Below are 23,296 nucleotides of genomic sequence, written 5' to 3'. Positions count from 1 at the left end.
GATCGGATTCTATCTAGAGTCTCTGAGATGTAGGTTCGTAAGAACTGAACTCCGTAATTAATTCTCTCTTGTCTTCTTCTTGCTTAGATTACGTAATTTATACGGTCTATCACCAACCTGCGATCACAACTCCCTCGAAGGTAACGAACTACTACTACTCACTTCTCATAGGCTCTATTTAGCCCCTTTCACGGGATAGTGTTGTTCCTTTATAAGGACTTAATCGTCGGTGGTTCACCCAGGACGGCCTGCACTCATTGCTTCTTCTGTGAACAGGTTCCAGCAAGAGCAAACCACGGTTCACTAGGAGTTCGGATTTGGACGTAACACTCTCTGTGGCTTTCCTAGCACTCTGTATTAACCAAGGATCAACTAGCTTATCTTTAAGACTTCTGAATGCCAAAAATAAATAAAACGGCAGAAGTAAAATTAAACTGTCCCGAAACTCTAGATTACTAAATTTTTCTTTACGATATTACAATCAAATGACTTTTGACTTTGACAGAAAAACAAAGTTTACATCTAAAGATTATAATAATTTTGTGTGATAAGACATGGAACTAACTAGGTTATTAATTATAGCTACATATACAATGAGAATTTGCCTTGCAAGAGCTGATCGTAAGAATTATTGCACGCATTTCTTTCTAATAATCTAGTGTTCCTTTCTTCCTTTCAGGACTTCTGTTGCTTGGAGAATATGAAGGTTGACTACCTTTTGTCTCTAAGCATTTCCACTGATTTGTTCAGATGTATCTGCTTTGTAAACGTACAACTTGCTCACAATTGCAAAGTAGAGAAAATTAAGTATGTTTAGTACCGCAAAAAATGCATAGTAGTAATCCAAGTGAGAAGCGTTGAGATTATTTAGAATCCATCCTCTATGGCCATCCTTGCTCTTCGTAATGTTAGAAACTGTTGAAAGAAGGAAAGTGCTTAGGAAATTGCCTATACCTAGACTTGTCATGGCAAAAGAAGTCCCCAAACTCTTCATGCTCTCCGGTGCCTGATCGTAGAAGAATTCAAGCTTTGCCACTTCCAAAAATGCATCAGCTGTTCCCATAAGAATGAATTGAGGGAGTAAAATGAATATAGATAGTGGAATTATCCCTCCATTTTCAACCAAACCGTGTTGTTTGGCCACATTTAGTCTCCTCCTCTCGATTAGAGATGCAGTTACCATGATTATAATGTGAAGGAAGAGACCAATCCCCATTCTCTGAAGAAGCGCAATGCCCCTTGGATTCTTAGTCCATCTTCTCATCAGTTTAACGAAGAATCGGTCGTATATCACAACAGAAACAAGCATTGATAAGGTGACAAAAGCCGTTAAGCTTGCAGGTGGAATAGAGAAACTCCCCATGCTCCTATCAAGGGTTGTGCCTTGCTTGATGAAAAGAGTATTGATTTGAGCAACCATGGTGCTTGGTATGAAGGTTGCGATAAGAATCGGAATCATACATAGAATTTGCTTTGTCTCCTCCACTTGGGTGACTGAGCATAGCATCCATGGTGAGTTTGAAGATGTTTTCACAGAGGCCTTGTTGAGGAACCTGCATGTAACATGCATAGATTAGAACTGAACTAGGAAGGAAGTTAAGAGAGCAAGTCCTGGAGAGATCACTAGTCACCAACCTTATGGTACTTGTGGAATCAATCCTATACTTTCCTTTCGAGGCATATTCTTGTAAATCAAGCTCATAAAGTTGTTTAGGATCAGAAGGGACAGGAACCCTCCATTTCCTGAAGGCAGCCACTATGACTCTGGCCATTCTAGTGAATGGACTTCCAGTGGGTAACTTGTGCCTATAAAAGGGTGTACCAGCAAGAAAGATCAGCACAGATATAATAAGCCCAATTGTTGGAAGCCCATAACCAAGAGTCCAGCCCACATTGTCTTGAATGTACACTAGAAAGGTATTGGCAAAAAGTGTTCCAAAGAAGATGCTAAACATCCACCAGTTGAAGAAAGAGATCTTATGGGTCTTCTCCTTTGGGTGACAACTGTCAAATTGATCAGCACCAATGGTGGAGATGTTGGGCTTGGTTCCACCGGTTCCAATTGCCAATACATATAGTGCTAAGAAGAAAACACCCAATTGTAATGGTGAGGCATGTTTGCATGGCTGTAAATCTACTTCATGATGGCACGGAGGGGGTCTTAATGCTGGTAGTGAAACAGATAGGGTTAACAAACACATACCCTGCAATCAAAAGTCAAAGATGCAATAAAGATTCTTCGTCATCCCCAAAAAGGCCTAGTTCTTTATATGAATATTTTATACATAACAAGATTTCCCATATCTTTAATGAGATTCTCATTTGTTTACCAAAAAAGAAAAAATGAGATTCTCATTTAAAGGCCACCACTCAAACCTTATGAACCGTCTAGTTGAATTCAACCCCCTCGTCTTAAATGATTCCCACGTGAACATTGATGGTAGGTCTCTTTCCATGGTATGTGTGGCACCACGCTCATCATCAATGGGAATTAAATGATGGGAGTGGTCCAGAAACATGTCCTGACACCGGTCTAACCGGTCTCAGTTGGTAACCACAACCAATTGTTAAACCAATGAATATTACTGAATCATGTCTGGTGATTTGATCCGGTTTGATTAAAAATTAATGATGAGAAACATCAAAAGGAAAGGTACCGAGACATAGATGGCAGAAGCAATAATAAAAGTCCAGTAACGGCCGAGATGCGCATCGGCGATGTAGGCACCGAGGACCGGAGTCATCCATATGGTACCGGTCCAATTGGTAACATTGTTGGAAGAGGTCACAGTTCCTTGATGAAGCTTCTTTGTTAGGTAAACCACCAGATTAGATGATATTCCGTAGTAAGCCATCCTCTCAAACACCTCATATACTTCAACCCCCAGAAGCAAATCAGAACAATTCAAAATTAGTAACTAATTAAATAAAGGAAAGTAATTTATTAAAAAAAGATAATAATAATAATAATAATAATTAATTAAAAATTGAATCACTGGGCTAGTTAAGGATAATAAAAAATGATAAGCAACTAATAATGTTGATAGAATCTTGTCAGTGTTAAGAGATGGGTCCCATTTTTTAAGTATATTGTCAAGTGACGTGAAAAACACATAATCCTCTACCCTATGCATAAAAGATTTGAATTCAATATCTCTAGGTGTGAAAAAAAAATAAAGCAAATAAGTAACAATATTTAATCGTAACACATGTGGCACACAGTTCAAAATACCATAATTTTAATTAATGAGCATTAATTATAAGTACAGGATATGTGAGGATTTGCATGACTAATAACCAACCATTTTCTTAAGTTGACCAACCTAATTTGTGATTAGGTTAATAATAATAATTTACAAGAAAGGCCTTCTAACTTCTACCAGAAAGAAAGTCCTACTAACTAAAGTATTAACTAAAGAAAGTAACAACTAAGGAAAGGAATTTCCAAATCAAATTTTCCGTGTTGATATTAAACCATCAATTCAGTCGCCAACCCTTTTAGATGGAGTTCAAGTCCTCTCTAAGGACATCCACCATCAGGGTTGATTTCTCATCATTTATGAAATATGGTGTCACATCTTTATGGGGGGACCTCCACATGCTCTGGATGATAAGAATGATTCATACTGACTATGTTCTACATTAGTTAAATGTCATTAGGAATGATCCAAAATCAAAAGCTTATCCATGTAGCAATAAATGGGGAAACCTATGCTAATTGATATGGGATTTTGCTTGGATGTTGTTCAATTATCGTGCAGTTTACGGTCAAGATCAAAACTTGTGGTCAAGACGAACTCGACCAGTTGTTTTGCAGTTAAACTTTATCAAAAGAAATTCACTTATACGAGGCGAAACAAGTGGCTGAGATTTCGTCTCGACCACAAGTTTCGATCTGCACCGTATGTTGCATGGTGCTGCAGAAGCACTAAAGCAATTCTAAGTGATGTGACCAGCAACCAATCTTGGAATCTCCTTTCCTTTCCATTCTTTATAAATAGATACCTCTTATTAAAAGAAATTCAATGAAAGAAAACAGCTAGTTTATATAAAGACACAAGCAAATGATTATTTAAAGGCCAATTGAATAGTAGCTCCACCAGATGATACAATGGAGACATAGTGCAAATTCTCTTCACCCAACTGACCGTCATTCCATTCATTTTCCCTCACACAATTTGTCCATGATACATGGATAAATGTGTTTAAACTAAGAGTGTGGGAGAATTGGTAAACAACCCACCTAGATGGAGAGGATTTGGACTCATTGAGATAAGGCATCTGCCTCTGAATTTAATAGGTGACTACCAAAAATGAAAGAACATCAGAAACACACGAAAATGGATAGATTCAAATTAAAGGAGGTCCATGGAAGTAGGTCAAGATATTGTATATGGACCATATATATATATATATATATATATATATATGAATTAATTTGAAGATAAATGAGAAAAGAAAATATGGTTGATGGGCAAGCTAGGACCAAGGTTCGACATGTCGACTCGTGTCGCCGTGTCGGACTCTGGCGACACGGCGACACGGGCGACATGTCGCCAAAAGTCGCTCGACTTTTGGTAAGGGTTCGATGAAAAATCGAACCCCTGTTTCGAAGGGTATTTGGGGTCATTTTGACATGAAATTTGACGTGTAACCTAATTTGAGGCCAATAAACACATTGGGGGTGTTATTTTGACCTAAAACATCACCTAACCTAAAGTTTATAATTGATACATGTCCAACTATATGCGGGCAAAACTGGAAGTTTGGAAAATTCATATAAACTAATGTAAATATACAAAGAGAACACAAATACACAAGTAGTAAAGAGATGTACTAAAGTTTACAATTCATTATACAACTATGTTGAGTATGGCTCATGCTTCACATATTGTTGCCGACGGATACGGGGGTCCCGCTCCCCGGTGAGCGGGCGGGGGTCCGGGGAGGCCGCCCCGGCGGGGGTGTGGGGGCAGCGCCCCCGGAGCTTTTAGAGGCCCTACATCACTTTGGCAAAAAGCGAACGAAAAATCGGCGAAAAACAAACGAAATGCTGCTATATATGGCGAATGTAGCGACATATCGCCGATTTTTCGGCGATATATCGACTTTTCGGCGACATATCGCCGACACGATATGGCGATTTGTCATTGTAAATGTCGTGTCGCTGGGGGGAGTCGTGTCGCCCCCCAGCGACATGGCGACATATCGCCCTGTGTCGGCGATATGTCGCCGACACAATGAACTATGGCTAGGACATGGTAAGTGTAACAACCCAGAAGTCATAACCTCTGTCATCTACCCATTTAACTTTTTCAGTACCCAAAAGTCAGAACCTATCAGCTACTCATCTAATGCTATTTCTTCCCAGTACTCATAATAATGAAAATTTATGAAAAAAAAGTTCATAGCAGGACCAAATCGTCACTCAGGGTCTCACAGATAGCAATTTCTAAGCACTGATCAAACTAAATAGAAAACAAGCTCTAAACAGTTGTCTCTTGGTGCTCATCTAAGATTTTCAGGTATAAACCCACCATTTCAGGACCAAAAAAGAGTCCATTTGCAGCTAGTTTTACCTCTGGTTACATGGCTAGCTTCACTGCAATACGAACACTAACAAAAGAGCGCGTGTATGCGCCACAGAGAGACAGAGAAAGAGAGAGAGAGAGAGAGAGAGATTACCAACGATAAAGGAACAGGCAGTCCAACCACCACTTTTGGACCTAAGGACAGGGTTTCCTTTGAGATCCACCGTTCCATCCTCTGTGAACTCACCACGCCCTTGTTCGTCTTCACCCATACCCACAGCTTTTTCTGGTGATAAAACCTCAGTTCACACTTTGCTCTCTCTCTCTTGCTGCTGATGAAACCATGATTCTTCCTGCCATCATATTTATAGTCTCTTTCTCAAAGCCAAAGGGTTAATATTACAAGAAAGCCATCCACTCATAAATCAGTGATCTATCTATTCTGGGCTTCATCAACTTTTTGACTGAAACTGTTTGATACTACTACTTCTGCACAAAAGGTTAATTCCAAAGCGGCGTGATGGACCTTCTAAAGTCTCTCTAGAAACAAGCATATTCGGGACCCATTATTCCTCACTGTTCTCCATTCTGGTGCATTACAAGACAAGTGCTCAAGTGGTCCAGATGAAGCCGGAAAAACTTTAGCCCGGCCTATCATGTTATTGCAACTTTGTGAAGAACATAATAGAAGAAGATTTCTTTTATATCTCACAACTGCACTTGGAAAGCAAGAAAGGAAGCCAAGATAGACAACAAAACCAAACTGTCGGCTGGATTGGGTTGAATTTGAACTTCTATGAATGGAAAAGAAGCCCTGAACCAATACTATATGGTATCTACCAGAAACAAAACAGAAGTGGTTGTCGGTGCCACAGGTGGTGTGACATCTTTTCATGTGTTTAGTTTATTCTGGGTGACATCTTTTCATGTGTTTAGTTTATTCTGGGTCACATCTTGGACCGGATTGGTTCACTTCTCTTTCATTAAAATACAACATTAGACCACTTAAATAAAAATGGATATTTGGAACATTAGACTGCATCTTTTATGAAATAGGAAAACAGAAGATATTCTATAAAAACAAACCTTAGCTTAAATTAATGAATAATTTTATCAACATGTTCTTGCCACTAGCTAAGGAATCCATGCATAATTATTTAATTTCATAGAATATGTTACAGGAAAATATGTATCCTTTATTTTACTTATTATTATCATTTTTTATGTGGTGGGGGGGCAATGTTTCCGGTTAGATATGTTAATATCCACAGTGGCACGCTCTTTCTAAGAGACTGATGGATGATTGATTCCTGTAACTATAGAAAACGTGAATTCTGTTTAGTGAAAAAAATACCTAGAACTCTTCGAACCTCCTTTTATACACTAGTAGTGACTAGAAACCCCTATCATACGGTGAAATTTACTCTATTTTCTATCCTAGTTTGAATTTTTTTTTTTATTGATCTAAAAGAATTTCTACAAATCTTAGACATCAATGGTAGTGAGCTGCCTCAATTGTCTAGCGAATCTCTTTCCACCAATAACCATCAATGTGGTATAAGGGGTTTTCTAGTATATATATCTATAGGTATATAAAAGTGCTTCTAACATAGAAGTAATAGTTTCTTTATTTAATAATTGGGGGCATTGGCAATTTCCTGATCCAAGGGCAAGTAAAGAGGCTCTCAGCATTTTCTTCTTTACCTGCTAGTTCATTTGGTTGGCTCGTAATGATCTAATTTTCAATGAGAAATGTTGGACTCCAGAGCAGATTGTGCAAAGATCATGGAAAGCTTACTATGAGTTTGGCTGCGCTTGTGCTTCTGCTGTTGATGGTGGATCTGTGATTACTAGGACCTGGTCTCCTCCTTCGGCCCCTTATTTTAAGGTCAATTCTGACTTCTCTTGCTCTCCTACCGAAGAGGCTGCTGGTCTTGGGTTCATTGTGAGAGACAGCCGCGGCATTTGTCTCCACGCATGCTCGATTCCTAGTTCAGTTTCTTCAATTCTTACTGGTGAATCTTAGCTCTTCGGGAAGCTTTGCTTTGGGCTGCGCAGGTTGGTCTTAAGCGCTTGGTTTTTGAGTGTGATTCTAGCACCTTATGTCAAGCTGTTGCTGATCATTTCTTCCCGTTTGAGCTGGAAGCTGCGCGTGTGATTGAGGACATTAGGAAGTTGTTGTCTGCTGAACCTTTGTGGTCGGTTCACTATGTTTCTAGGTGACCTAACTTTGTAGCCGTTTCCCTAGCTAGGATGGCCCGGTCTGTGGCAAGTAGGACTGTTTGGCCTGTTTCCGTTCCTTGGCTTCTTGAAGCTTGTAATCAAGACGTCTTTGGTTTTTCTTGCCCACCTTTCAATTAAAAAGCTGTTGACCAAAAAAAATAGTTTCTTTATTTATTTATTTTTATTTTTTCACAAGTACAATGAGACCAAGAACCCAAGAGGCATCGTTGATTATCCCAATATAAAATGATTGAAAATCTATAGTGAGGTGGAGATTTATTTATAATTTATTAAGAAATTTTAATGAGCAATGATACAAAATTAAAGAAGAAAACAAAATTTTCTATTGCTTTTTAAAATTTGTTCAAATTTAACGTTCATTTACCGATGACTGTTCTATATCTATGGAGTTTTATCATGTAATAAATAGACCATCTATTTTTCTTTTGACGAAGAATACACGTTCATCAGTCCCATCCAAAGGTGTAAATCCTTAAATATAGGTAAGGAGATGAAATCCTATTTCTTGTTCTCAATTCTCAAAAAACTGAAGAAGGTAAATGCCTTCCAGACCTCCTTCTTTCTGTGTGGCGTCATCTTTTTATTCCACGTAGCAGCTTATTTGACCAAACTACCAGCCATGAATCACTTTCGTCATGCATGCAGATTCTTTTCCAAATTTCTAAGTTGCTTTTTCTTTCATGTTGACAAGTATTTTAATCTGACGCGAAAAGAAAGCAAAACATTCTGCATGCAACAATTGTTGCTGGGAATCAATCAAAAGGAGAGTGCCAAATCTACAAATTTGCATTTTTTTCTTGTTTGGTAGAATACAAATTTGCAGTTCAGGTGACCCAAAATTACAGCACCAGAAGCTCACGTGGAAGATGCGAATAATCAGTGACGGACTCAGGATGCAATAGTGGGGGGCTGAAGAATGAAAGCCAGTAACTTTCCTATTTGGGGTCCCACCGTTAAATTATTTTATTAAATTAAAGAATAGACCCATATATATTTTGTGGAGCCCACACATATTTGAAAAAAATGATAAATTATTGATAATGATAATACTTTTTTTTTCGACAAAATATAGGTATAATTTAAGCAATAATATAAAAAAAATATAAACATGACTTCAACCCTAAAAAGTTAAATGCAAACCAAAATTTTCATTGGTAGGAGATGTAAACAAAAAAAAATTTTAAGGTAAGAGATGCAAATCAATGGTAGTTAGTTACCTACTAACTATAGACATTTTATTCACAATACAAAATCAAATAACAAAAATTGTAGAAGAAATAAAGAAACATAGAATATAAAATCAAATTAAAAAGAATAACAAAAGAAAAGAGAAAAAAAGAAACAATGAATAAATTGAGAAAGAGAAAGAGACTTAATTGTGGAGTAGATTTTTTTCCCAAATTTTCTTAAGCCACGCTTATAGAAGGGGAAGAGAATAAATAGGACAAAAAAGAGGATAGAGGAGAGGAGATAAGAGAATAAATAGGGATTGAAAAGTTAGATTTTAATTAGAAATAATATTTTGATTTTTGAATACCTAATAAGATTTTTTTTTTCAAAAATTTCCTTTAACCACGTTTATAAAAACATAAGAGAATAAATAAGAATACAAGAGGAGAGAAAGGGAGAATAAATAGGGATTGATGGATTAGTTTTTTTTATTAGGAATGACATTTATACCCATCATTTTACATTTAAAAATTGTTCACAATATTGGGGAGGCTAAATAGTGACATTTCACATGTTGGAAGAGAAAAAATCGAAAAAATTAAAGGAATTAGGGGAATATAGATAAAATTTAAAAAAATCCAGCGATTCTGCGAATAACCCAACAACAAATGACAATGATGGATAAAAATCAATACTGATGAAGCAAGCTCAAAGAATTCAAAGCTTGCTAGCAGGATATGGAGGACTTGGGATAGATCAATAAGGAAAAATGATATTTATCTTTGCAGAAGGATGTGGCAGGTAAATTGCAATTGTGGCTGAGGCTCTTGCTGTTTGGAAAATGTTAATCTTGATTCAGTAAAAGCATTTATCAGATATTATTTCGAAAGGGGACAACTTTAGGTCTAGAATGAGCAAAGGAGTTGAGTGTAACTAAACTGTGGGTTGAGTGTGACTCAATGACTGGTGGTTCTAACTCAAAAAGGATCCCTCATGTGGTACATAGGACATTTTAGAAGCTTATGATGTAGCGGATATTATAGAAGCTTATACAACGAAGGATAAACAAATGTTATACTTTTGAGGACTCCCCTCCTTCTTCCGTTAATTGATCTATATTAATAGACATTTTAAGTTGTTATTTTCTTCAGGGCTTTTAATTAAAATAGACAAAGACACTAATGGACACCATTTGTACAAATATACACATTTTTTTCGCATGTAAAAATCCTGATTCTCTCCTTAAAGCGTGTTAGTTTAATGAAATATCGGAGGATGCTTACTTGGGAGGTGCACTCAAGAAGAAGATTCATTAAAAGTAATTTATTTAATTGTTTTTTTTTTTTTTGGGTGAAAATAAAGAGATTGTATTCAAGAACTATTTTCATATTCGTACAGCCTAGTCAAGCGACTTCAGAGTTGTTTGACCAAATTTGTTGGTCAAATATTCCAGATGATGAAAACCACCATTTCATTGCCTTACTATGTAAACATAAGTGGTAACTTCTTTTTTTATTTTCAAACTTCATAAGTTAAATTGCATTGGCACCCAAAAATCGAGGCCTTAAAGCACTGACACTCCACTTTATATTTAAAAAGTACAGAGACCCCAAAATTAAATTTTCATTGAATATATTTGTCTAATTTGTCACTGAAAACCTTTCAGACATGGTTTATTATAAGAATATTTTTTAAAATAAACAATAATTTAATTATTTTTAGTGATAAATTTGATAAATATATCCAATGAAAATTCTGTTTTGGGTTTTTATGCTTTTAAAACATAAAATGGGGTATTAGTACTTTAAGGTGGCTCCATTTTGAGGTACCAATGCAATTTACTCTAATAAAATTAAATTTTTTTTTTTTAATCCCTGTCTTTTTATAAGTGGGAAGATAAGTTAGTATCACATTCAAACAAAGGTCGAAGAGGAAAATTCAAAGTCATAGAACATTGAAGACTCCATTGTGTGATTACCTAATTCATTGCTTATATAGCGGCATACTAAAATCTCCCTATAAGATAAAGATCTTTGTGTCTCCTTTTTATCCTTATAAGTAGTAAGATGAAATCACATTCAACAAATGTCAAGAGAAGAAAATTCAAAGTCATACAACGAAGGTTGATTATTTTGAATCATTAAATTGAGTAGAACAATGAAATCATTGGGATTTGGCATGGACCGCTACATGAAGACATCTTGAAAAGGGAACCATAAGATGACTATGTAGAGATAGACTACGAAGACTTTGCACAAAAAGAGAACGAAAACTGACAAGAAGATAGACTACCAAGACATGGTTTTCAAATATAATCGAATGGACCGTGGTCCTAAAGTCCTAAAAGAAGTTAGGGTTTCACACTTATGGCACTCTAAGGTCTTGGTAGGCACCGAATTTCCCTTGAATATCCTTCTAGAACCAATTACTAGATTTTTTTCCTATTTAAATTTAATAAAAGTAGGAGAAGAAGGAATCTTTTTCCCCAGTATGATAAGAAATTCCATTAGTGTATATTGTACAGCCAGCCAGTAATCTTTTTCCCAGGAGGGCAACTAGTGAATGAGGAAATTTAGTGTTAATTGTGTAATCAAGGAAAAAGATGTGAGATTTAGGAGGAACAAGAGGAGATAACGTGGTTCGGCCAGAGGCTTACGTCCACGGGAGAAAGGAGGCTTCTTTAGTTTTCATTGATTCTAGGGTTTAACAATGATCCACAATTTATAGGTTTCTTTACACCACCTTACCCTCTCTACCTAGGTACGGGTTATGACCCGACCCAATACAATTTAACACTCCCCCTCAAGTTGGAGCATGAACATCATGAATGCCCAACTTGCTAAGAAGAAAATCATATTGTTCTAGACTCAAAGCTTTAGTAAAAATATCTGTCACTTGATGCTTAGAAGAAACATAACTTGTTTGAATTTTCCGAGCTTGAAGTTTTTCACGAATCACATAACAATCGATCTCAATATGCTTTGTTCGTTCATGGAAGACTGGATTTGCAGCAATGTGTATAGCCGCTTTATTGTCACAAAATAGATCCATAGGTTCTAGATGCAAAACTCCTAAATCCTTAAGTAAATAGCGCAGCCAAGTCAATTCACAAGTTGTTGTGGCCATGGATCTGTATTCTGCTTTAGCAGAAGATCGGAAAACAATTGACTTCTTTTTACTCTTCCAAGAGATAGGACTTGATCCAATGAAAACACAATAGTCAGTAGTAGAACGACGAGAAGTGGCACAACTTGCCCAGTCTAAGTCACAATAGGCATTGATGTGTAGGTCCCTAGCAGAAGATAACAAAATGCCTTTCCCTAGACAAGATTTTAAATAGCGTAAAATCTGAAATGCAGCATCCAAGTGAGGTTTTTTAGGTTTCTCCAAAAATTGACTGAGAACTTGTACAACATAAACAATATTAGGTCTAGTAACTGTGAGATAAATCAATCTTCCAGCAAGTCTTCTATATTCTGTTGGAGTAGCATTTAGTTTGCCATCTTCACTGTTCAATTTTAAGTTTAGCTCCATAGGACAATTGGTGGGTTTGGATCCAAGTAAACCTACATCATTAAGCATCTCCAAGGTATATTTCCTTTGAGAAAGGAAAATACCTTTAGTTGATCGAGCAACCTCAATGCCAAGAAAGAATTTGAGAGTGCCCAAGTCTTTGATATGAAAGCGACTATGAAGAAACAATTTCAAAGCATTGATGGCAACTTGATCGTTGCCAATAATAATTATATCATCCACATAAACCAAAACAACAGTGATGCTAGACCCATTGGAAGATACAAACAAAGAATAATCAGCTAATGATTGTTTGAATCCAACAAGTTGTAGAGCAGAAGTGAACTTGGAGAACCAATTGCGAGAAGCTTGTTTTAAACCCTATATGGACTTGTGAAGACGACAAACCAAATTATTCTCCCCCTTTCGAGAAAAACCAGTTGGCAAAGACATGTAAACTTCCTCATCTAGATCACCTTGAAGAAAAACATTGTTAACATTCATTTGAAAAAGAGGCCAACCTTTAATTGAAGCAATAGCAAGGAGGCATCGCATAGTGACTAATTTTGCAACAGGGGAAAATGTTTCTTGGTAGTCAACACCTTCAATTTGAGTAAAACCTTTGGCAACCAAGCAAGCTTTGTAGCGTTCAATAGAACCATCAGCTCGATATTTAATTTTGTATACCCATTTACACTGGATAGCGACCTTGCCAGGGGGAAGAAGTTGCAAGCTCCAAGTATGGTTTAGCTCAAGAGCCTTAATCTCATCAGCCATTGCAACACACCATTTGGGATTATGGGAAGCCTCAACAAAGGAACGAGGTTCAGAATCAGCAGAAATACTAGAAAGGAAAGCACGGTGAGTAGGGGAAAAAGCCGAATACGAGAGGTAATTATTGAGAGGATAAGGGCAAGAAGGAAGAGAAGCAGCATTGCACTAATAGTCGTGGAGGTGAGGAGGAGGGCGAGTACTACGACGAAGAGGGATGCTAGGATCATTAGATTGTGATTCTAGTAAAGAGGGGGGTGGGGTAGGAGGAGGAGGGTATACTGGATCATCAATTGCAGGGCAAGGAAGGACAGGTGGAGAAGAGGAGTGGGGAAAAGGAACGGATTGAGGGAAGGTTGCATGCTGGTATGGAAATATCGTCTCATGAAATATGACATCCCTACTAGTGAATATCTTACGAGTGACATGGTTATAAATACGATATGCCTTTTACCCATACGGATACCCAACAAAAATGTCTGGAATAGCACGTGGAGAAAACTTAGATTGATGAGGAGTTAAATTCTTAGCAAATAAACAACCAAAAACACGAAGATGAGAATACTTAGGTGAAACACCAGTCACAAGCTCATTTGGGGTTTTCCCCTTTAACAAGGGGGTAAGGAGACAATTAATGAGATAAACTTGAGTCTGAACTCATTCCCCCCAAAAAGTTAAAGGTAGATATGCTTGAAAGCGTAAAGCTCGACCAACCTCAAGGATATGGTGATGTTTGCGTTCAGCAATTCCATTTTGTTGAGGAGTAGCAACACAACTACGTTCATGAATTATGCCAAACCTATTAAAGTATGAAGAGAGAGAGAGAAACTCAAGACCGTTATCACTACGAATTTTCTTGACAGGGTAATTAAATTGTGTTTTTACCATGGCAATGAAATTTTTAAGAAGACATTGAGTTTCAGATTTGTGACATAAAAGAAAAACCCAAGTACATTGAGAATAATCATCAACAATGGTAAGAAAGTAATGAGCACCAGAAAAAGAAGCAATAGAAAAATCACCCCATATGTCACAATGTAAAAGAGAAAAAGGACAATTACTCTGTTCAACATGCATTGAAAAAGGTAAACGTGATTGTTTAGCAAGAGGACAAATAGCACAATGTCGAGGTGAAATGGTAACATCAGAAACAATTTGAGATAAAAAAAATTGTGAGGAAAATGAGAAGGATGCCCTAATTGCCAATGCCACATATCAAAATTTTGTGAAGGTTGTGAAACAAAGGAAGCAAAATGACCATGAGCACGATAAAAGTAGAGATCAGCATGCTTTTCACCAATCCCAATCACCCTTTTTGTGGTGAGGTTCTGAAAAACACAAAAATCAGGAAAGAAAATAACAACACAATGTAGAGATTTAGTGAGTTGACTGATAGACAATAAATTATAATGAAAATCAGGAACATAAAGCACATCATGAAGGTGAAGAGAAGAAGATAAGTGAGCAGTCCCTTTGTGAGTCACTGGGACAGATGTACCATTAGGTAGACGAATAGGTCTAGAATGAGCATAAGGTAAAACATTATTTAAAAGATGCAAAGAGTGTGTTACATGATTGGTAGCCCCTGTATCAATGATCCAATGAGATGAAGAAATGGAGGAACAACAAATAGGCTCACCAGACAAATTCGTAGAAGGTTGAGGGCTTCTAGTATTGACAAATTGCATAAACTGCTGGAACTGTTTGGCTGTGAGAGATGGGCTAGAGCTAGGAGTCACTATAGAAGTTGCAACACTGGATGAGGAGGAATTTGAATCTGGCACTTTAGGAAGAAAACCGTGAAGTTTATAACAACGAGCCTTCAAGTGGCCTTCTCGTCCACAATGATCACATTTAGGTCTTGATCGATGAGTGCCAGAAGAACGACTCGCACGGCTAGAATTATTGCGAGTAGTTGTAAGTGTCACACCCCACCCAGCCGGATCCGGTAATACCCGAATACCCGTGGGGGTGATACACCGCAAGATCTAGGTTTAGTGACAAATCCATACAAAACATGATATAGCATAATTAAATGGACAAGAATAAATCAAGTTCAAGTAATAAATTACCAAATCTTAAATATTGATTACAATCATCCATTATTTCAAATCAAAACTAGACATCAGAGTCTTAAAAGATAAAGAATATTTAAAGTTGCAGCAGAAAATCATTTAAGGAAGCTCTAAGGAAAAGAAACTCCATAAGAGCAGTCTTGGCATGAACATGAAGCGTCATGAGCTTCCACTTCTTCCTCGACAACGCCCTCCTGGTAGCCATTTATCAAAGGATCCTCAGCGTAGGAGGGGTCCTCATAACCTGTAGAGCAGTCTAAAGAAACAAACAAAATAAAGGAATGAGTTCATAGAACTCAGTGAGGTAACTAACATTCATTTCAATACATTCATCCATACTCCATATCATAATTCATAAAACAATCATGTATTTAATAATATAAACAATAAATGCATGGTGATGATATGAGGTTCCTAACTCTATAATGTAGTCTCTAAAGTAGACACGCATTAAATCACACACCAGGGGCGGTCTCATCACTCTTCCCTCACGGCACTCAAGCACGTCTGTTGGGTTCTCCGTAGCAATTGGGTCAAGTCACATCAATCCGTGGCTGGGGTATAAGTCACCACTCTCTCACATCACCATTGGTATAAGATCTGGCGCGTGTCAAGGATTACTCTAAGCCCAATGCAAAGTCATACGGTCTCATACTACATATGGTTTGGATACTTCCCTTATGGCACCAACCAACTCGGTTCAGTATCTTTTCCCACCTAGAGTCAACGTATCCTATGGCACCAACCAACTCGGACTACGTTGACCCCTAACCCTATGGTCATCCACATATAATGGATAGGATGCTCTCCATGTCCTCTCATGGGTCATTTCACTGATCTTGAGCGCCCATGAGCCCTTGTCTATTATATGCAACCCTACAATCTCATGATGACAGTGGGCCTGTTTGATGCTCACAGGAGCCAGCCACTGACATCACGGGTTAACTGGTTTCAATACCCCTACCGGAAGGGTAGTAGTACTCATGAGGTCAGCTAGCCAAACACTTCTAGACATGCCCTACATATGTCAATCAGTAATTAGGGAAAGCGCCAAGGGCACCATAGGAATGCGTCCCATACCGCCTCCTCTGGTATCCTATGGCAGAAATACCAAAATGGCATTCCCCATTCCCCAATGTTACCTAGACAATCACATAAGATCACTAGGGCAATGCGCGAACCCATGACCATAGTAGAAAATACAAGGTAGAGGGAATAATAATATTTCTCCTCTTTCATCTCATACAATATCATACCATATTCATATCAATAACACAGGATTCAATAGCAAAGAGAAATATTTAAGCAATAAATCTTACATTCCATTTGTGCAAAGTCATACACATGCATATCATGGTAAATATAAATTTACAACAATTTATATCAATAAAAGAAATTAAAATAACAACAATTAATTATGTATAACAAGGTTATTTATTCCTCACCTTTTTACTTTTCTCCTTTCTCCTTTCTCCAAAGTCCGAGAATTCACTCCCACAAGTTTGGTGACTAAAGATACATAAATGCCTATTAATGCAAGAAATTAATAATCACAAATTAGAGTCTATTTGAGTTTCAAAGGATATCCCAAAATCTTCCCACGAAAATCCAAATCCTTACCCCTACTTTACAAAAGGGTAGTTCCCAACCTTACTAGTGAATGATCTCTAATTCACCACATAATCGAAGTCTAAACGAAACAAAATTTTGGGGAAAGCTAATTGGAAACTAAATGATCCTACGGGAACCTTCAAGTTAATTAAATTTGACCAATCTGAAAAAGCCCTAAATTTGGCTCTCATAAATCACCCGTGGGTGACCTAGAGAGTCAAAATGCGTAAACCTTAGCATGGGATCTTACCATTACTCCTATACTCAAGGGAAACATTAATATAAGAAAAGAAAGCATCCAAGATACCTAACAGCCTTCCCTTTCAAGATCTACAAGAAAGAAGAGAAGAGAAACTCTCACCAACTATGATTAAAGAGAAGGTTAAAGAAAACTAACATTTCCTAATAATTTTGCGAAGATTCGGATCACATACACCTTCGGAAGAATGAAAATCGCTACTCTCTTTCGTTTCTCCTTTTCTCCAAAGCCTCCGCCTCTTTCTAGCCTCCAAAAATGTGTTTACGGATGAGATAAAACATAAATAGGGTTTAAAAATCCGAATTTCCAATTTTGCCCCTAAACAAAAAATTGGGTGGGGGGTTGGTTCACCCAAACTTCCGGCCCATGGTTGGACTCCCAAACGAACTCCGATTTTAGTGATTTTTGGCTCGTTGGAAAGGTCTTTGGATGATCTTCGATTTGATACCTTATTTGGATCAATTGGATTCTCCATCATTGACCTGTGGACATTTCAAGATCACCCTTTTTACACTATCGTGATTAATCTTCTCTCTTCACTTAAATTCTAGGAGAGTTTTTGAGTCATTACAAGGGTCATCCACCAACATTGGTTTCATTTCCAATCCTTTTGGCTTGACTTGAATGGTCCACGATTGTCGCCGAATCAAGGCCCTGGTTCTCGGTCTTAAAACCATGGGTTAAAGGGGTAGAAATCCATGGGATTTCACAGTAAGTGTAGCAACATCAGGATGAGTAGGTACAGAATGAGTAATCTACAATTCTCATTGACGCTCTTCTTGAATAACCATAGAGAATACTTTATTGATATTTGGAAGAGGTTCAATGGCCAAAATCTGGCTACTAATAACAAAGTAGCTATCATTAAGGCCCATTAAGAATTGAAATACCTTCTCTGCGTGCTGTAATGTTGTCAATTCCCTTAAGGCCCCACAAGAGCATTGTGGAATGATGGAAAGTGAAGCCAACTCATCCCAAAGAGCTTTCAAATTATTAAAGTAAACGGAAACGGAAGACTGACCTTGAGTGTGATTACTAATGGTTCGTTTCAAGTGATATATGCGGGTGGCATTCCCTTCAGTAAAACGCTCCGCCAAATCATTCCAAAGATCATAGGCCGTTTTAATAAAAGCCACTGAAGACAAGATCTCTGGAGAAATAATATTAAGTAACCAAGATAAGACCATGTCATTGCATCTAATCCAAGCATCAACTGCGGAAGGTGGAGATGAAGGTGGAGATAAGGTGCCAGTTGTGAAATCCAGCCCAAACCTAGCCAGAACACCCTGTCTGTTTTGGGTAAAGAAGGGTTACTTTAAATGTTACACCTTAAAGTTGGACCTTGATTTCAGTGTTATTATCTTTGAAAGCCTTTGGAAGTCATGCCAGACCTTTCCCTTAGGGTAGATCTGTAATGTCCGGCCTTATCCTAACCTTGACCCGGCTCGGAATCTATTATGTTTGTTGGTCCGAAGACCCGAAGTGGGGGGAAAAGAGACTTGTAGACCCTTTTGGTTGATGATTTGGTGTCGGAGCCCAAGCCCATGGACATTGATGATGATGCCCCTCACTTGAGAGCATTGTCAGTGTTAGTTTTGAATCTGCGCACCGAAGACGGGTGAATTAGTTGAAATACCTAATGAACTCCTGTACTCAATACAAGGTTATTTCCCAAAACTAGACTTCTTGATGGACTTGTAGGAGAAAACCTCACTCAATTTGACCCCATATAACCCTCCAAATCCTTGTCTGAAGTTGCTGAACTATGTCTGGCAAATCCTGCTTGCGCATCAAAGAAGGTGAGCTTAGTTGGTGGACCTAATGAACTCCCATACTTGAAATGAAGGTATTTCTAGAAACTAGACTTCTTTATTGACTTGTAGAAGAAAACCTCACTCAATTTGACCCCGTATAGCCCTCCAAATCCATGTTTGAACCTTGTTGTTCTGCTTGGTCGATTGGACCACTCGACCAATGGATTGTTAAATCCGAGAAAATGCAATTTTAGGGTTTTTCACTCTTATTTAAACCCTACTTCGAGTTTCTTAGTTACGACAGCCACCTAAACACTTTTTGAATGTCATAACACCTCTCCGAAACTCTCTCTGGTGATTTTGAAGATTCCTCTGCAGATCTGAAGCCTCTCTTCTCTGATCTGACAATTCAAGGTTAGTATCTTCTGAATTTCTAATTATTCTTTCTTCGTTCTTGTTCTGGATTGAGATCAGGAAAAAGATGATGCATCCTTGCAACCATCTATTCCACGATCTCATTCTATTCTTTGAGATCTATGATCATCATCATGATCTTAACCCTAGCCAAATAAATTTCTTGAAACCCTAACCCTTGTATGATCTTTCTGGAAACCTTTGGTAACCTCCCATGTGAGGGAAACCTCATGGGCAATGTTTCTATTAACCTAAACTAGAATTTCTATGATTTCTTGTTATTTTCTTGATAGCAATCATTCCCTCTCATTCCGTGATCATAACCTTTTCATGGGAACCATAAAGGTTGAAACCCTAGTTTCTTGGGTCAAATCAAGAACCCATATTTTGACCATGAATTGATGATTTTATCTTCCCATATGATTCTAATACATCCTAGGAAGTTCCCCTTCGAATTTCGGATCAATCCGACTTCAAACGAAGAAGTTATGACCAATCTAAATTCTGCAATTCTGTACTGACTCGATTGGTCGACTGCTTGGTCGACTAGGTCAGTAGACCAAGGCACTCGACCAATGAAGGTAGTAGCTTCATTTTTCGCCCGATTTGATTTGTTTGCTCTCTGATCTTTTAGGTATCTTTCCTAATGTTATATCTATGATTGTTAGTGGTTTATTTGTTAAGTTTGGAGTTGCTCTCTTTGATCTTTGGATTATCTTCAGTGATAATCAAGGTAAGGACAGTTATTTCTTAATAACATAGATCGCATACTCTCTGGTTTCTACCTTATGAAACTATGAGCTTGTTACTGTTCTTATATTTTATACTTCTGATGTACTACTATAACTACAGTAGCACTTCACTTATGTTTTCTTTTTATTATTTAAGCTTATATGAATTGCTTATTACTATATTGTATAACGATTAGCTTATGCTTTTACATTCTCTTTTATATGATGAATTGTTGGTTGTGTATATCATGACTGATCTGAGAATGTGTTTGATTAAGTATGGTTTGGGATTGGGAAGTGTCATTTTGACACTTCTGTCCTTGGACATTATCGGAAATAGTATGGGATGTTTCCGGGGTTGCCCATCGACGCTTTCCCGAATCATTGGTTATCATACCTAGGGCTGTCTAGCAGTTTGGCTAGGATGTCCCTGTTATATCAGACCCGAATTGGAAGGGTATTGAGACCGAACGACCTGTGGTAGCAATGTGATTCACGGGCGCTTAAGACTGGTAACCAACCCGTGAGAGGACGGGAATCATATTGTGGGGGCCATTTATTGGAGGGTTGCATATGGCTAGACTTGGGCTCATGGGCGCTCAAGACCGGTGAGTTATATCTGTGAGAGGACATGAGAGCTTCCCGTTTACCATATGTGGATAACCAATAGGGTTGATGAGTCCGTATTTGAGAGAGTCGAATACGCTGACTCTAATGTGAAGGATACCGGAAAGGATCCCGAGAGGGGAGGAATGGAAGTATCTGGATCTGAGTTGATGTAACTGAGTGGATGACTTGCATTGGGCTAGGCTTTTACCCTGACATGCGCCAGTACGTAGACAAAATGGTGGTGTGAAAGAGAGATGACTTAACCCCCAGCCATGGAATGTCCGAGAGGGATGCCGGACCCATTACCAACAGGAGCCGTACGCGTGACCTACCCAAAGAAGTATAGTGCTATACTTAAAGCATGTTTGCCAATAGAGACCAACATACATAGAGTTTAGATGCATACATACATTATCTGTTTCATATTGCATTGCATCTTGTTATGTTTTGCCACATGTTATTTATGTTGTTATGAGTTAACTTACCTTACTGGGTTTCTTTCGAAACTCACTCCTTTTGTACCATATCTTTTGTTAGACTTCTCTACAGGTTCGGAATACTATGACGGTACATACGAGGAAGCACAGGGTAAAGAAGATGAAGACTGAAGAAGAAGAAGAGCTGACTTTTATGTGGAATAGTTTTCTCTACATTCTTCTAGACTTTTACTTTACTTGTATTAGCTTAGAGCTTTACTTAGATTTCGATCTACCTTCCGCATATGTTTGTGGAGTATATTTCCGCTATACTCTACAGTCGTCTTTTGATTTGGTATCTTGTTATTCCGCACTCTGATATTCTATAGTGATCCTTCTGAGATCCTTTCTTGACTTTTATTATAAATTACTTGAACATTATGATTTGTTCTTGCTTTTGATTATGTTATTGTGCTAAATGGATATGATCGTTCCTAAACTTGATCTTTTGGGCTGTGGATCACACTCCCGGGTATGCCAGTTAGGGTACCGGCTGGGGGGATGTGACACCAGTAATGAAACCAACTTTATTCTTGGCAGAGAGAGCCATCCGCACAGCTCGTCGCCAAGTATGATAGTTATTGCCAGTGAGAACTTGAGTGACCAGAGTAATACTTGGATTGTCAGATGGATGAATATAATAAGGTGAATGATATCCACCCGATTCAACAGTAGATGTTGAAGCATCCAATGTGGTAGTCATTGTCTCGCAATCCCAACTATACCAGTGTGGTGGTTGAGTATGGAGAGGCTGTGATAAATTGGGATCGGTTATGGAATGTTACTCGATGGAATCTCTGTTGAGTTGTCTATGATCGATCAACACAAGAACCAATAAATTTTGCAATAAAGCAGCCTAAAAAAAGTCTCAATGTTAATAAAGCAGCCTCTGTTTTGCAATAAAGCAGCCTCAAAGTCAACAAATCAGCAAGAATCCTGGCTGTATATGTGTTGCAATAAAGCAGAAATTTGCAGCAGCTATGGAATAAAGTGTTTTCTATGGTTCTTCAAGAAGAGCGACAACGCGAATTGCGGATTACTCATTATATACCTACTCATCCTGATGCCGCTGCCCTTGCCGCTACTCGCAATAATTCCAGCCGTGCGAGTCGTTCTTTTGGCACTCATCGATCAAGACCTAAATGTGATCATTGTGGACGTGAAGGCCACTTGAAGGCTCGTTGTTATAAACTTCATGTTTTTCCTCCTAAAGTGCCAAATTCAGGTTCCTCTTCATCCAGTGTTGCAACTTCTACAGTGGCTCCTAGCTCTAGCCCATCTCTCACAGCTGAGCAGTACCAGCAATTTATGCAATTTGTCAATACTGGAAGCCCTCAACCTTCTGCTAATCTATTTGGTGAGTCTATCTGTTGTTCCTCAATTTCTTCATCTCATTGGATCATTGATACAGGTGCCACCAATCATATAACCCACTCTTTGCATCTTTTAAATAATGTTTTACCTTATGCTCATTCTAGACCTATTTGTCTACCTAATGGTACATTTGTCCCAATGACTCACAAAGGGACTGCTCACTTATCTTCTTCTATTCACCTTCAAGATGTGCTTTATGTTCCTGATTTTCATTATAATTTATTGTCTATTAGTCAACTTACCAAATCTCTGCATTGTGCTGTTATTTTCTTTCCTGATTTTTGTGTTTTTCAAGACCTCACCACGAAACGGGTGATTGGGATTGGTGAAAAGCATGTTGATCTCTACTTTTATCGTGCTCATGGTCATTTTGCTTCCTTTGTTTCCCAAACTTCACATAATTTTGACATGTGGCATTGGCGTTTAGGGCATCCGTCTCATTTTCCTCACAATTTTTTTTTATCTCAAAGTGTTTCTGATGTTACCATTTCACCTCGACATTGTGATATTTGTCCTCTTGCTAAACAATCACATTTACCTTTTCCAGTGCATGTTGAACGGAGCAATTGTCCTTTTTCTCTTTTATATTGTGACATATGGGGTGATTTTTCTATTGCTTCATTTTCTGGTGCTCATTACTTTCTTACCATTGTTGATGATTATTCTCGATGTACTTGGGTTTTTCTTACGCGTCACAAGTCTGAAACTCAATGTCTTCTTAAAAATTTCATTGCTATGGTAAAAACACAATTTAATTGCCTTAT

At 38.0% G+C, this 23,296-nt stretch overlaps 1 protein-coding gene across 1 annotated transcript; it reads right to left on the bottom strand.

Annotated features, from left to right (window-relative positions):
* Nucleotides 1-422: 422 nt before the first annotated feature.
* Nucleotides 423-5,983, bottom strand: LOC149022578 (protein NRT1/ PTR FAMILY 5.2-like). Its single transcript, XM_089150620.1, has 4 exons — nucleotides 5,686-5,983; nucleotides 2,658-2,875; nucleotides 1,636-2,204; nucleotides 423-1,553 (listed from the first exon to the last, which is right to left on the bottom strand). Exons 1-4 carry the CDS (start codon nucleotides 5,801-5,803, stop codon nucleotides 725-727), a joined length of 1,734 nt encoding a protein of 577 aa, XP_089006746.1. The 5' UTR covers nucleotides 5,804-5,983; the 3' UTR covers nucleotides 423-724.
* Nucleotides 5,984-23,296: the final 17,313 nt, after the last annotated feature.

Source organism: Hakea prostrata, chromosome 3, assembly GCF_041222555.1.
Source record: "Hakea prostrata isolate BN-2017 chromosome 3, UWA_Hpros_2, whole genome shotgun sequence".
Lineage (NCBI taxonomy): Eukaryota > Viridiplantae > Streptophyta > Magnoliopsida > Proteales > Proteaceae > Hakea > Hakea prostrata.
This window is presented reverse-complemented; position numbering and strand designations above follow the sequence as displayed.

Coding starts and splice junctions, on each gene's coding strand:
- LOC149022578 (XM_089150620.1), bottom strand. CDS start 5,803: ATGGGTGAAGACGAACAAGGGCGTGGTGAGTTCACAGAGGATGGAACG. Junction 2,205..2,657: donor CTTCTGCCATCTATGTCTCG/GTACCTTTCCTT, acceptor TTTTGATTGCAG/GGTATGTGTTTGTTAACCCT. Junction 1,554..1,635: donor GATTCCACAAGTACCATAAG/GTTGGTGACTAG, acceptor TGTTACATGCAG/GTTCCTCAACAAGGCCTCTG.